General features: G+C 42.8%; 1 protein-coding gene across 7 annotated transcripts in view; it reads left to right on the forward strand.

Annotated features, from left to right (window-relative positions):
- ADAMTSL1 (ADAMTS like 1) overlaps positions 1 to 15,490 on the forward strand; it is an 859,827-nt gene that overhangs the window by 826,729 nt on the left and 17,608 nt on the right. For all 7 annotated transcript variants that reach the window (XM_070248240.1, XM_070248241.1, XM_070248242.1 and 4 more), the window contains 3 exons: positions 550 to 762; positions 2,348 to 2,528; positions 5,742 to 5,949. In XM_070248240.1, the coding sequence (XP_070104341.1) occupies positions 550 to 762; positions 2,348 to 2,528; positions 5,742 to 5,949 (602 nt within the window). The remainder of the gene's footprint in view (positions 1 to 549; positions 763 to 2,347; positions 2,529 to 5,741; positions 5,950 to 15,490) is intronic.

The raw sequence follows: 15,490 nt of genomic DNA on the forward strand, positions 1-15,490 counted from the left end.
AAGTTCTTGACTTATAGAAAAATGAGGTCAGGGTTTCAAATTGTTTTCCTAGTCTCTGTTGATAAATTTTGGCTTGAAAGTCACATAAAGAGTAAAATGGAGGCAGATATTAGACTTTTGCCAACTGAAGTTTGATTTTTAACTATAATTATATAGTATGTATTTTTTTTTCCAATTCATTGTATCTGAAGAAGTGATTTCTTTCAGTATAAAATTGGTGTAGGAACTAATTAGCCTGAAAAAATATTCAATGGGTGAATATTAATTGCTTCATTTTTTTAAAAGTTAGTACAAGGACTTAGAAATAGGCACCTTTCTGTCCTCCAAGAATTTTTACTTACTTGAATGAATAATAGTCACCCTCGCAGAATCCCAGAGAATAAAAACATCTCCTGTTTGCTTAGGAGTGGGAAGCATAAGAAAAAATGCCATGCGGAAGGCCCATTGTATGTATGGCCTCTAGAGCTACTGAAACACTAAAGTGACTCATCAGGAATGTGTCCTTTTGGCCTTAATGAATGGCTTACTTCTCTTCTCCTCTCCTTCTAGGTTGCCCCATCAAAGGTCACCCTACCCCCAATATCACCTGGTTCCATGGTGGTCAGCCAGTTGCCTCTGTCACAGGACTGACGCATCATATCCTGGCAGCTGGACAGATTCTCCAGGTTGCAAATCTTAGTGGCGGGTCTCAAGGCGAATTCAGCTGCCTTGCTCAGAATGAGGCAGGAACGCTCGTGCAGAAGGCCTCTTTAGTGATCCAAGGTAAGAAACCCTTCAGGCTTTGGGTGCCAGGCTTCTTTCTTGAACAAGAATGTCTCCTTGGGAAGCTAATTCTCTAGTAGAACAAAGTGATTTCTCATCCCCCATGGTTCCTAGAGCATAAAAACTGAAGCTGAACCATGTTTCCATGCAATGAGGCCCTTCAGAAGAGCCACCAGGCCCCATCCCAGCAGAACCTGGAAAAGTCAGTGCTGCCATCATAAACTGGTCTTTCTGATCATAACTTGGCTGCCACTCAGGACCGAGGAAATACCACTATATGTCAAAGTCAAATGTGTTTCCTTTAAGCTGGTTTAACTAGTAAAGATCACATACACACATACACAAAGTAGCCTGTGAAGGAAATGCAAGTTTTCTCTGTAGGTTTGATTAAAAAATCTCTCTTGATCTGAACCACTTGGTTATTGCCTCCTGCCCTGGAGAGTCCAGGAATCACGTGCTGAGTGCTTTCCAGGCCCCTTTCCTGTGGCCCTGTTAGAGAACAGACCAAGAAGCCTGTATGGCTCATACATGAACCTTCCAGGAAAACGAGCAGGTCAGAGAGCCCTTGGGTGGGGCCTGGCATTGGCTGTACCAAGAGAGAGTTGTGAATGAGCCCAAAACGGGGGGAAAGAAGATCAAACTGGCCTTGTGACAGAAGCTAAGTGAGGCTTTAGAGTTTTGCATAGGCTGGTTCTACCTGTGGCCTGTGTGTAATATTTTAGGGAGAGCAAAATTCTACTGCATGTATCCTAAAATGGAGGATTCTGTGGGAAGGGACAGACTTTTGTGCCAATATAGCCCATAAGGAGGGAGATTCTTCTGAGCACATGGGTTTTCCTCTTAAACACCCTCCCCTGACATTTGACTTTCCAGACGGGAAAGTGAATGTTCCATTTTCTTGCCAGCCAGTCATTCTCTGCTGAAAACCAGAAGCCAGTGCCTATCTACAAGATTCGTAATACACAACTTTGCAAATAAGCCCTCACAATTTACCAACCTATTGTTATTTTTAACACCTTTCCTACCAGTGAGTCCCAGACCCCCAAATAGAAAATGCAAAGAAATTGTCTTTCTTGCTGACATCAGTGCCTCATGTAAATGAGTCCCCTCTGGATAGGTTGGTTTTTGTAATATTTACAAAGTCTAATTTGAATCTGCACTCTTAAACATGATTGCTAAGTATCTCTGATATTTTTATATCTCTGAAAAATAAAGTGACTTTTTGGTGAACCAATAGGAAAGAAAAGTACTTTAGGAACTGTTATTTTTAAACTATGTTGAAAAATCCTAAGAGCTTCGGCCACTGATGAAGTACTGTCTGTGTGCCAGGTACAGGGTGAGGCCCTTGACTTCTGTTGGATCCAGGCCTCACAATAACTTGATGAGGTGAGGGCTGTTGGGTTCATTTTATGGATGAGCCAGCTGAGGCTCCTGGAGACTACATGACTTGCCTAGATAGGTTGGGAATGGAGCCCACTGAGGGCAAGAGCCCCATTCATAACAGCTCCTCATGCCCACCTCAGAAGGAATACAAAACGTAGGCATTTAATGCTCTCTTTCACCTCTCATCCTCCTCCTGTGACAGATTACTGGTGGTCTGTGGACAGACTGGCAACATGCTCAGCCTCCTGTGGTAACAGGGGGGTTCAGCAGCCACGCCTGAGGTGTCTCCTGAATAGCACAGAGGTCAGCCCCGCTCACTGTGCAGGGAAGGTGCGCCCCGCTGTGCAGCCCATCGCCTGCAATCGGAGAGACTGCCCTTCTCGGTGAGTGTGCCAGATGCTGGCTTAGGCCTCCCCGTCCCCAAGGATGGGCGCTGACTTCAGCCAAGTTGATGACCAGCCTTTGGCTAGCCCTGTGCAGGGACAGACACTGAGTGCAGGCAAGGGGGCCTGCCTTATAGGGAGCTGTTCTTCTCCATAGGCACTGGCTTGTCAGGCCTCTCCACCGTGCAGAAAACATCCCCAGAATGAGCCTTCTCCCTCGGTTCTGTTTGTTCTCTCACCACTCCACCAGCGAAAGGCTGCCCGGGCCTCCCAAGTGCCTGAGAGGGTCTATTCAGGGAGCAGGAGCATCTCAGGCCATGGCAAGAGATGGCTCGCATCCTGCAGTTGCAGGCTCTCTGGTTCATTTGTGAGAGAAGAAATGTGTTTGCAGTTGACGTGCTCAGGGGCTAGGGCTTACTGGCCTATACGCCAACTCCTCCCCTTTCTTCTAACTTTACCTGTGCTCATCAACACTCCAGTTTAGTTGAGGAAATCTTATCCTCTTCTCTTCTACAAAGGTTGCATCCTGCTAAAGTTGAAATAAATCTCCATTTCCTATAGTTGCCTCAACTTTGGATATACATTCTCTGCATTTGGGTCCCTTACGTAGCCCAGAATGACACCCACAGTCTCTTCCTCGAGCCTTGAGAAGCTGTGAGTCCCGCTGAGCACCCCTGCCCCAGTCTTCAGGCAGTAGCTGAAGGGATAATGGATGGGCTTTGAGTTGGCACCGCCATGGTGCCCTGAGCCTGGGAAGACTTGGCTGAGCCCTGCAATGCCCCCTACTACCTATCTGTGGGACTTTCATCCACCACTCAGCCAACAGCTTTGTGTTCTGCCAGCTGAGTCATAAGGAGCAGCTGAAACCAGGAGAGACTCAATGAAACATGAAACACGCTCATTAACATCAGCAGTTGGACTTGCTGACGGGAAGGTTTCCACGGGGATGATTAATGTCCTTTTATACCCTGCCTGAACTGTAACACAGCCCTACCTCTCCTTTCTCAACCCCCCACCCCAGCTCCTGAAAAATTGCTGAAATGTATATTTGGAAATAAAAGTTGATTGAAACGCAGGCCTGACACTCACCAGGGATATAGGAGGCTGGAAGACTGCCCTTGCCAAGTTATGTGAAATGAAGAAGAGGTCTTGGACATGCCAGCAACTTTTCGATTTGCTGTGGGGATGGTCGGAGTCAATCAGCCTCATTTACTTCTGCAAATGAAATAATGGCTGCGTCTCCTTGGGTTTCAGTGCTCCCAGGAGCTTTAAAACACCTCGTGGCTGCTTCCTAAGTGGCTGTGCTCCTGTGGGTTGGATATCTGCACACGGCCCTCTCTCAGGGGCAAACAGAGCAGGGAAGTTCCGTCAAACTAAAGAAGTCAAGTGGAATTGCTCCCCGTCCCTACTCCTCGCCTCTCCTGAGAGCTGACGTGATGTCACTGGACTTGGAAGTGGCCACAGGCCCACCTTTGGCTGCTTTCCCCATCAGGCTTCTTGGGCACCTTAGCAGCCTTCTTTGCATACAAACATCACCCTGGTCATCTTTTTGAATAGTACTGGGAAGTCCTGCTTTGACCCAAGTCACTGTTTGAACCATTTCATTTAGATAAGTTTTTTCTCAGGCAATAAAACTAATGAATGTTTGGGGCCAGCCTAGTGGCACAGTGGTGTATAGTTCATGAGCTCCACTTCGGCAGCCCAGGGTTCATCGGTGCGGATCCCGGGCTCGGACCTACACACTGCTTGTCAAGCCATGCTGTGGTAGGCGTTCCAAGTACAAAGTAGAGGAAGATGGGCAGAGATGTTAGCTTAGGGCCTATTTCCTCAGCAAAAAGAGGAGGTTTGGCAGCAGATGTTAGCTCAGGGCTAATCTTCCTCAAGAAAAAAAAAACTAATGAATGTTTTTTCCATATTGAATGAAATGGCTGAAAAGCACCAAGTCTTTCCTTACTATTTTCCCCCAACTGTCTCCTCTTTGAGAATTATCGCAGGGTGCAGACATGCAAAGAGAACCCCTACATGTTTGTCTATGGACCAGGGATTTCACAGTGACTCCTAGCGTGCGGCCTGGCTTTATGGGACAAGCCATTTGTCACAGTCTTTGTCAGTCTCACTTCTGAGGATCTAAATTGTAGTTGGAAGCTAACATTCTGAGAACAACTACTTTCACCACGAAGGCAGCCCTCTAAGAGTTACCTAGAAGACCTATGGCCTATGTTGCCTGGAGGTGGGCAATTGCTCCAGAAAGCTGGAGGGAACTTCACCTGTTGCGGGGGGATTCAACACCATCAAATGAGCCACGGGTGAAGGCGAGGTAGAGAATACTGTGAGTCCTAGCAGACAAAACGCTGGCTTAAGTGAGACCCAGACTGCCCCCTGGGTCAGAGGCAACACAGGCTCGGCTCTGACTTTCCTCAGAGACTGTCCCTTCTCTGCCACACGCTTGGGTGCCTTTAGGGAGCACCAGACCCACAGCACAGTATAATTAAGGACTGTCTCCCCAGGGTGTTCCATCTGCATGCTCACTGCTTTTTGGGCCAATGTCAAGCTGAGGCAACTGATCTTCAGAACATTCTTTCAAGGTGCACCTTTTTAGTCAATTTCCAAAGGGTGTTTGTTTCTATGGCTACCGTAACACATTACCGCAAACGTGATGGCCTAAAACAACAGAAATTTATCCTCTCCCAGTTTTGGAGGCCGGCAGTCTAAAATCCAGGTCAGTGGGCAGCACCCCTCCAAGATTGCTAGGCGAGAATCTCTTCCTTGGCCCTTGCAGCTTCTGGTGGCTCTAGGTGTCCCTTGGCTTGTGGCTGTATCACTCCAACCTCTGCCTCTGTGGTCACACTGTCCCTCTTCTGTGTTTGTGTCGAAACTCCCTCTGCCTCTCTCTTATAAGGACACTTGTCATGGCATTTGAGGCCTACCCAGATAATGCAGGATAATATCATCTCAAAATCCTTACTTATACCTGCAAAGACCCTTTGTCCAAATAAAGTAATATTCCAGGGATTTGACGTAGATATCCTCGGGGGACCATTTTCAGCCTACCACGCCATGTATGTACTGTGAAAAGGGCTGCAGTCCCCAAATTAGCAGCTGTGTGGTGAGCACAGGTGGCTGTGGAAGGCACCTGTCTGGGCATATGCGGCCCCGTGCCCCTCCCCAAGGCCTAACCTTTGCGGCTGCCCTGACGCCTCTTCCTCTCTGCAGGTGGATGGTGACCTCCTGGTCCGCCTGTACCCGGAGCTGTGGGGGAGGTGTCCAGACCCGCCGAGTGACCTGCCAGAAGCTGAAAGCCTCTGGGATCTCCACTCCCGTGTCCAATGACATGTGTACCCAGCTCGCCAAACGGCCAGTGGACACCCAGGCCTGTAACCAACAGCTCTGTGTGGAGTGGGCCTTTTCCAGCTGGGGCCAGGTGAGAGGGTTTTATCTGAAAGGTAAATCTAAAGGTGTGGACCCTGCCACAGTAGGAAGTAAAATGCCACCACTGCCACCTCCTCAGTGATTACCAACCTTTCACACTTTCACATCCTGTCAATCAGCTAACCCCGCCCACTGTCCTTCCTAAAGCCCAGATCAGATTGTTCTTCTCTAACACTAACATTGCCTCCCACACCCATTACACTTCCTTTTGATTTCCTTCCCTCCCTTCCCATTCTCAGATGATCATCAGACCCTCAGCAACCCCTTCTTCTCACTGTCTGTAAGGCCGGCTCTCCTCACTGGCGATGCTGGGGCTGAGGATGCAAAGCTCTGATGAGATCCATCTGGGGGCTGCAGCATCCTTCCGGGCCAGGGGTTCTCAACTGGGTTGCACAGTTAGAACCACTGGAGAAGCTTCTTTAAAAGACCAGTGTCCAAGCTGTACCTCCCAGAGATTCTAAGTCAGTTGCTCTGGGGTGAGATCCAAGCATGAGCAAGTTTCAGAAACTCCCCAGGTGAGTCTGATGTGCAGCCAGGGTAGAGAGCCACTGCTCCAAGCCAAGAAGAGTTGAAGCCTGGCTGGATCACTTTGAAACCACCAATTCCTTTCTCGATTCTCCGCCAGCGGTTAACCAAAAATGTCCCAGGTTGGCTCAACAGACAGCAGACATGGGAGCTCATCTGACCCAAGTAGGAATGGGGCCTCTTCTAGATATAGGGAGGAACCACAATGACTCCATTTGGAGAGGAAATTTTATGTTACGTTGTCACTTAAAAGAAAGATCAACACAAACTGAAGATTCTCTGTGGTGAAGAGCAAACCTGACCAATGACAGACCCATGATGCCAGGAGCCGGGGCAGGGAGCCTGAGTGGCCTCACCATTGTTCTCACATCATTTCTGGGCCAGGTGGGACCAAGCACCCACCAGGAACTCCCGTTGTACTTAGAGGCCCAGGTTTCCCACTGCAGGTAGTTAGGGCCTCCATTTAGACAAAGAATAGTTTCCTACTCGTCTGACCACTCCACTCTTTTAGAACATTGTTGGCACCAAAAAGAAAAATCTGGTGTGATGCTTGGGGGAAATGATATAATTGCATATACTGTGTTTCTCCCCAAAGTTTGTGTTCAAAACCTACTGGAGACCTCCTGAGCATCTAAGAGCTGTCTGCCAGGATGATAATCAGCTGGTACCCACCAAGTGTGTGGTAACAACTATTGTGGCTCGTCGGAGGCTGACGCTGTTGGTAGGATGACCATTCTGATTGGTCAGGCATAGTTTCTGACTGGTTGGTGTCTGAACCACACCATTAAGCTTGGCCTGCTGGGACACCCCAAAACAACCACAAGGTGGGGCCGGCCTGGTGGCACAGCAGTTAAGTTCACACGTTCTGCTTCAGTGGCCCAGGGTTCACTGGTTCAGATCCTGGGTGTGGACCTACGCACCACTTGTCAAGCCATGCTGCAGCAGGTGTCCCACATATAAAGTAGAGGAGGATGAACACGGACGTTACCTCAGGGCCAGTCTTCCTCAGCAAAAAGAGGAGGATTGGCAGCAGATGTTAGCTCAGGGCTAATCTTCCTCAAAAAAAAACAAAACAAAACCACCACAAGGTTCTTAATGTCTTGGAGCAGTTAGCAACTTGAAACTTTTTGGAACTGGCTATCTACACGTTACTGCATTCATGTCCCCCATCGCCACCCCAAGTTGTGTTCTTTGGAAAACAGTCACTTGGAAGCTCCTATTAAGACACTGTGGCCATCACTAATGAAGATCAAATGTTATTTGGGAGAAATGTAGTGACACAGTTCACTTGCAACGCATAAGCCCTTTGTGTCCCAGGTGATAGTGCTCAACACTAGCCAATCAACACGCTCAGCTGGAAGCTCCTTTCTGGCGCCTCTACCAAGCCCCCCTTATTGCCAGTGACCTGATGTATGTGCTTCATAATCAAAGAGGCATGAGCTCCCCCTTGCTCCCACACCTGGGGGGATATCATCTTTCTCTTACCTGGAAAAGCCCACTTCTGATAGGTCTCGTTCAGTCCAAGGCACAGCTCTGCTTCTAGGCCCTCAAGGCTTTCTGGCAGTTTGTGAAATTACAATTGGGAACAGATCTGGCTACACAGGGGAGATGTTTCTGCATTGTGTCATTGAGGTCACTCAAGGGGACATATAGTGCACGCTGATCGTTTTCAGTGATTATTTTTCCTAACAGAGAGAAAAATAGGTCTTTCCCCCTTCCTTCCCTTCAAACAACTCTCACCACCACCTTCTTTCTTCTAAAACCCTTGAGGCAAGTATAGCTCGAGCTTTAATGTAAATCACCTGTGAATCTTGTTAAAAATGCAAATTCTGATATGGCAGGTCTGGAGTAGAGCTTTGGATGCTGAATTTCTTTTTATTGAGGTATAATTGACATCAGTTTCAGGTGCACAATATAATGATTTGATATTTGTATACACTGTGATATGATCACAAGTCTGTTTAATATCCATCACCATACAGTTACAAAAAAAATTGTTTTTCTTGTGATGAGAACTTTTAAGATCTACTCTTAGTAACTTTCACATATGCAATGCAGTATTATTATAGTCACCATGCTCTACATTATATCCTCAGGACTTATTTATTTTACAACTGGAAGTTTGTATCTTTTGACCCTTTTCACCCACCTCTGGCAACCATCAATCTGTTCTCTGTACCTATGAGCTTGGTTGATTTTGGTTTTTTTAAGATTTCCCTGTATAAGTGAGATCATCCAGTATTGTCTTTCTCTGTCTGACTTATCTTACTTAGCATAATGGCCTCAAGGTCTATCCATGTTGTCGCAAGGAACAAGATTCTCTTCTTTTTATGGCTGAATAATATTCCATACACCACATCTTCTTTATCAATGGACGCTTAGGTTGCTTCCATATGTTGGCTATAAATGCTGCTGCAATGAACATGGGGGTGCATATATCTTTTTGAATTAATGTTTTTATTTTCTTCTGATAAATAACCCAGAAGTGGAACTGCTGGATCTTATGGTAGTTCTGTTTTTAATTTTTTGAGGATCCTCCATACTGTTCTCCATAGTGGCTGCACCAATTGACATTCCCACCAACAGTGCATAAGGATTCCCTTTTCTCCACATACTTGCCAATGCTTGTTTTCTCTTGTCTTTTTGATAATTGCCATTCTGACAGGTGTGAGGTGATATCTCATTGTTTTGACTTGCATTTCCCTGATGATTGGTGATGGTGAGCATCTTTTCATGTACCTGTTGGCCATCTTCTTTGGCGAATGGTTGTATTTTTTGGAAAAATGTCTAGTCAGATCTTCTGCCCACTTTTTTAGTTGGGTTGTTTGGTTTTTTGCTATTGCGTTGTATGAGTTCTTTATATATTTTGTCAGATATATGATTTGTGAATATTTTCTCTCGTTCAGTAAGTTGCCTTTTCATTTTGTTGATGGTTCCTTTTGCTGTGCAGCATCTTTTTAGTTTGATGTAGTCCTACTTGTTTGTTTTTGCTTTTGTTACTTTTGCTTTGGGTTGTTCAGTAGCATGCTGTTTAATCTCCACATATTTGTGAATTTTCCAGTTTTCTTTTTGTAATTGACTTCTAGTTTCATACCATTTTGGTTGGAAAAGATGCTTAATATGATTTCAATCTTCTCAAATTTATTAAGATTTGTTTTGTGGCTTAATAGACGATCTATCCTGGAGAATGTTCCATGTGTGCTTGAGAAGAATGTGTATGCTATTGCTTTGGGATGGAATAGTCTATAAATATTTGTGAAGTCCATCTGATCTAACATGTTGTTTAAGGCTGATGTTTCCTTATTGATTTTCTGTCTGGATGATCTATCCATTGATGTAAGTGGGGTATTAAAGTACCCTACTATTATTGTATTGCTGTTTATTTCTCCCTTTAGGTCTCTTAGTATTTGCTTTACATATTTAGGTGCTCCTATGTTGGGTGCATAAATATTTACAAATGTTATATCCTCTTGTTGGATTGACCCCTTTATCATTATGCAATGCCCTTCTTTATCATTTATTACAGTCTTTGTCTTAAAGTCTATTTTGTCTGATATAGCTACTCCCACTTTCTTTTTATTTCCATTTTCCATTCCTTCACTTTCAGTCTGTGTGTGTCCTTACATCTGAAGTGAGTTCATTGTAGGCAGCATATACATGGGTTTCAGTTTTTTATCTATTCAGCCACTCTGTCATTTGATTGGAGAATTTAGTCCATTTACATTTAAAGTAATTATTGATAGGTATGTGCTTACTGCCATTTTGTTCATTGTTTTCTGCTTGATACTGACATTTCATTGATGTAGTATGACTATTCTTATATGTCTCTCTTTATTGATGAGTTTTTTTTATTTTTTATTTTATTTGGAGTTACACCAATTTTTTGGTTCCTAAGACCTGTTTTGTAGTTCCTGTCTGTTCCTTTCTTCTTCTCTCTTCCTTTGTAGTAGGCTTAGATTCCTTCCTCTTTATCTTTTGTGTATTTATTAAAGATTTTTGCTTGTGGTTACCATGAAGCTTACATATAACAACTTATATTTGTAACAGTCTATTTTAAGTAGATAATCTAAATTTGAACACATTTTTACTCTCCTCCCCGTGACATTTTGGTTTTGATGTGACTTTTTACATCTTTTTATCTTGTATATCCTTTAACTAATTATTGTGGTTATAGTTATTTTTTTTTTTTTTTTATTAATGTTATGATAGATTACAACCTTGTGAGATTTCAGTTGTACATTTTTGTTAGTCATGTTGTGGGTACACCACTTCCCCCTCCGTACCCTCCCCCCACCCCCCCTTTTCCCTGGTAACCACCAATCAGATCTCCTTCTCAATATACTAATTTCCACCTATGAGTGGAGTCATATAGAGTTCGTCTTTCTCTGACTGACTTATTTCGCTTAACATAATACCCTCGAGGTCCATCCACATTGTTGTGAATGGGCCAATTTCGTCTTTTTTTATGGCTGAGTAGTATTCCATTGTGTATATATACCACATCTTCTTTATCCAATCATTAGTTTCTGGGCATGTAGGCTGGTTCCACGTCTTGGCTATTGTAAATAATGCTGCAATGAACATAGGGGTGCAACGGACTCTTGAGATATCTGATATCAGGTTCTTAGGATAGATACCCAGTAATGGGATGGCTGGGTCATAGGGTATTTCTATTTTTAACTTTTTGAGAAATCTCCATACTGTTTTCCATAGTGGCTGTACCAGTTTGCATTCCCACCAACAGTGTATGAGGGTTCCTCTTTATCCACAACCTCTCCAACATTTGTCGTTCTTGGTTTTGGATGTTTTTGCCAATCTAACGGGGGTAAGGTGATATCTTAGTGTAGTTTTGATTTGCATTTCCCTGATGATTAGCGATGATGAACATCTTTTCATGTGTCTATTGGCCATATTCATATCTTCTTTTGAGAAATGTCTGTTCATGTCCTCTGCCCATTTTTTGATCGGGTTGTTTGTTTTTTTGTTGTTAAGCAGTGTGAGTTCTTTGTATATTATGGAGATTAACCCTTTGTCGGATAAGTGGCTTGTAAATATTTTTTCCCAATTAGTGAGCTGTTTTTTTGTTTCAATCCTGTTTTCCCTTGCCTTGAAGAAGCTCTTTAGTCTGATGAAGTCCCATTTGTTTATTCTTTCTATTGTTTCCCTCAACTGAGGAGTTACAGTGTCCGAAAAGATTCTTTTGAAACTGATGTCAAAGAGTGTACTGCCTATATTCTCTTCCAAAAGACTTATTGTCTCAGGCCTAATCTTTAGGTCTTTGATCCATTTTGAGTTTATTTTGGTGTGTGGTGAAAAAGAATGGTCAATTTTCAATCTTTTGCATGTGGCTGTCCAGTTTTCCCAGCACCATTTGTTGAAGAGACTTTCTTTTCTCCATTGTAGGCCCTCTGCTCCTTTGTCGAAGATTAGCTGTCCATAGATGTGTGGTTTTATCTCTGGGCTTTCAATTCTGTTCCATTGATCTGTGGACCTGTTTTTGTACCAGTACCATGCTGTTTTGATCACTGTAGCTTTGTAGTATGTTTTGAAATCGGGGATTGTGATTCCGCCGGCTTTGTTTTTCTTGCTCAGGATTGCTTTAGCAATTCGCGGTCTTTTGTTGCCCCATATGAATTTTAGGATTGTTTGTTCAATTTCTGTGAAGAATGTTCTTGGGATTCTGATTGGCATAGCATTGAATCTGTATATTGCTTTAGGTAGTATGGACATTTTAACTATGTTTATTCTTCCAATCCATGTGCAAGGGATGTCTTTCCATCTCTTTATGTCATTGCCTATTTCTTTCAAGAGAGTTTTGTAGTTTTCATTGTATAGATCCTTCACTTCCTTGGTTAAGTTTATCCCAAGGTATTTTATTCTTTTCGTTGCGATTGTGAATGGGATAGAGTTCTTGAGTTCTTTTTCTGTTAGTTTATTGTTAGTGTATAGAAATGCTACTGATTTATGCACGTTAATTTTATACCCTGCTACTTTGCTGTAGTTGTTGATTATTTCTAATAGTTTTTCTGTGGATTCTTTGGGGTTTTCTATGTATAAGATCATGTCGTCTGCAAACAACGAGAGTTTTACTTCTTCGTTACCTATTTGGATTCCTTTTATTTCTTTTTCCTGCCGAATTGCTCTGGCCAGCACCTCCAGAACTATGTTGAATAGGAGTGGTGAAAGTGGGCACCCTTGTCTTGTTCCTGTCCTCAGAGGGATGGCTTTCAGCTTTTGTCCATTGAGTATGATGTTGGCTGTGGGTCTATCATATATGGCCTTTATTATGTTGAGGTACTTTCCTTCTATACCCATTTTACTGAGGGTTTTTATCATAAATGGGTGTTGGATCTTGTCGAATGCTTTCTCTGCATCTATTGAGATGATCATGTGGTTTTTGGTTTTCATTTTGTTGATGTAGTGTATCACGTTGATTGACTTGCGGATGTTGAACCATCCCTGTGTCCCTGGTATAAATCCCACTTGATCATGGTGTATAATCTTTTTGATGTATTGCTGTAATCGGTTTGCCAAAATTTTGTTGAGGATTTTTGCATCTATGTTCATCAGTGATATCGGCCTGTAGTTCTCCTTCTTTGTGTTGTCCTTGTCAGGTTTGGGGATCAGAGTGATGTTGGCTTCATAGAATGTGTTAGGGAGTTCTCCATCTTTCTCAATTTTCTGGAACAGTTTGAGGAGAATAGGTATTAAGTCTTCTTTGAATGTTTGGTAGAATTCTCCGGAGAAGCCGTCTGGTCCTGGACTCTTGTTTTTGGGGAGGTTTTTGATTACCGTTTCTATTTCCTTACTTGTGATTGGTCTATTCAGATTCTCCATTTCTTCCTGATTCAGTTTGGGGAGATTGTAGGAGTCTAGGAATTTGTCCATTTCTTCCAGGTTGTTCAATTTGTTGGCATATAGTTTTTCATAGTATTCTCTTATGATCTCTTGTATTTCATTGGTATCTGTTGTGATTTCTCCTCTGTCATTCCTGATTTTATTAATTTGCGATTTCTCTCTTCTTTTCTTGGTGAGTCTGGCTAGGGGTTTGTCAATTTTGTTAATTCTTTCGAAGAACCAACTCTTTGTTTCATTGATCCTTTCTATTGTCTTTTTTGTTTCAATATCGTTTATTTCTGCTCTTATTTTTATTATTTCCCTCCTTCTACTGACTCTGGGCCTTGTTTGTTCTTCTTTTTCTAGTTCTGTTAGGTGTCGTTTGAGGTTGCTTACGTGAGCTTTTTCTTGTTTAGTGAGGTGAGCCTGTATTGCGATGAATTTCCCTCTTAGGACTGCTTTTGCTGCATCCCAAATGATTTGGTATGTCGTGTTCTCATTTTCATTTGTCTCCAGATAATATTTTATTTCTTCTTTAATTTCTTCAATGATCCATTGTTTGTTGAGAAGCGTGTTGTTTAGTCTCCACATTTTTGCACCTTTCTCTGCTTTTTTCTTGTAGTTGATTTCTAGTTTAATAGCGTTATGATCAGAAAAGATGCTTGATATTATTTCAACTCTCTTGTATTTATTGATGTTTGCTTTGGTTCCCAAAATATGGTCAATCCTTGAGAATGTTCCATGTGCACTTGAGAAGAATGTGTAACCTGCTGTTTTTGGATGAAGTGTTCTATATATATCTATTAAGTCCATCTCGTCTAATTTTTCATTTAATTCTATTATTTCCTTGTTGATTTTCTGTCTGGATGTTCTGTCCATTGGTGTTAATGGTGTGTTGAGGTCCCCTACTATTATTGTATTGTTGTTGATGTCTTCTTTTAGTTCTATTAAGAGTTGCTTTACAAATTTTGGTGCTCCTGTGTTGGGTGCGTATATATTTATAAGTGTTATGTCTTCTTGGTGGAGAGTCCCTTTTATCATTATATACTGTCCCTCTTTGTCTTTCTTTATCTGTTTTGCTTTGAAATCTACCTTGTCTGATATTAGTATAGCGACACCTGCTTTCTTTTGTTCATTATTAGCTTGGAGTATTGTTCTCCATCCCTTCACTCTGAGTCTGTGTTTGTCTTTGGGGCTGAGGTGTGTTTCCTGGAGGCAGCATATTGTTGGATCTTGTTCTTTGATCCATCCTGCCACTCTGTGTCTTTTGATTGGGGAGTTCAATCCGTTTACATTTAGAGTGATTATTGAGACGTGGGGGCCTACCACTACCATTTTGTGTCTTGTTTTCCGGTTTTCTTCAGTTTCCTTTGTTTCTCGTCCCATGGTTTAATCTGTTCTGATGTAGAGCTGCTACTCTCTGTTGTTGTCCTTCTACTTATCTCCTCTGCTCTTGGTTTTGTAGCCCCTTTCCTTTTTTGGATTTTTCAGGAATGAGGGTTTTCCTGAGGATTTCCTGAAGAGGAGGTTTTGTGGCAATGAACTCCCTTAATTTTTGTTTATCTGGGAAAGTTTTTATTTCTCCATCGTATTTGAAGGATATTTTCGCTGGGTAGAGAATTCTCGGCTGTAGGTTTTTGTCCTTCAGATTTTTGAATATATCATTCCACTCTCTTCTAGCCTGTAAAGTTTCTGCTGAGAAATCTGCTGATAGCCTGATGGGGGTTCCTTTGTAGGTTAGTTTCTTTTGCCTGGCTGTCCTTAATATTTTCTCCTTGTCGTTGACTTTTGCTAGCTTCACTACTATATGCTGTGGAGTTGGTCTTCTTGCATTGATAAAGTTTGGAGATCTATTGGCTTCTGTCACCTGAAGATCCATCTCCCTCACCAGATTTGGGAAGTTCTCAGCCATTATTTCTTTGAATAGGTTTTCTGCCCCTTTCTCCTTCTCTTCTCCCTCTGGTATACCTATAATCCTTACGTTGCATCTCCTAATTGTGTCTGATAATTCTCGGAGAGTTTCTTCATTTCTTTTAAGTCTTGCTTCTCTCTCCTCCTCTGCCTGCAACAATTCTATATTGCCATCTTCCAAATTGCTAATTCTTTCCTCCATATTATCGGCCCTACTGTTCAGAGCATCTAGATTTTTCTTAATCTCCTCTATTGTGTTC

The sequence above is a fragment of the Equus caballus genome, chromosome 23 (assembly GCF_041296265.1).
Source record: "Equus caballus isolate H_3958 breed thoroughbred chromosome 23, TB-T2T, whole genome shotgun sequence".
In the NCBI taxonomy this organism is placed as follows: Eukaryota; Metazoa; Chordata; class Mammalia; order Perissodactyla; family Equidae; genus Equus; species Equus caballus.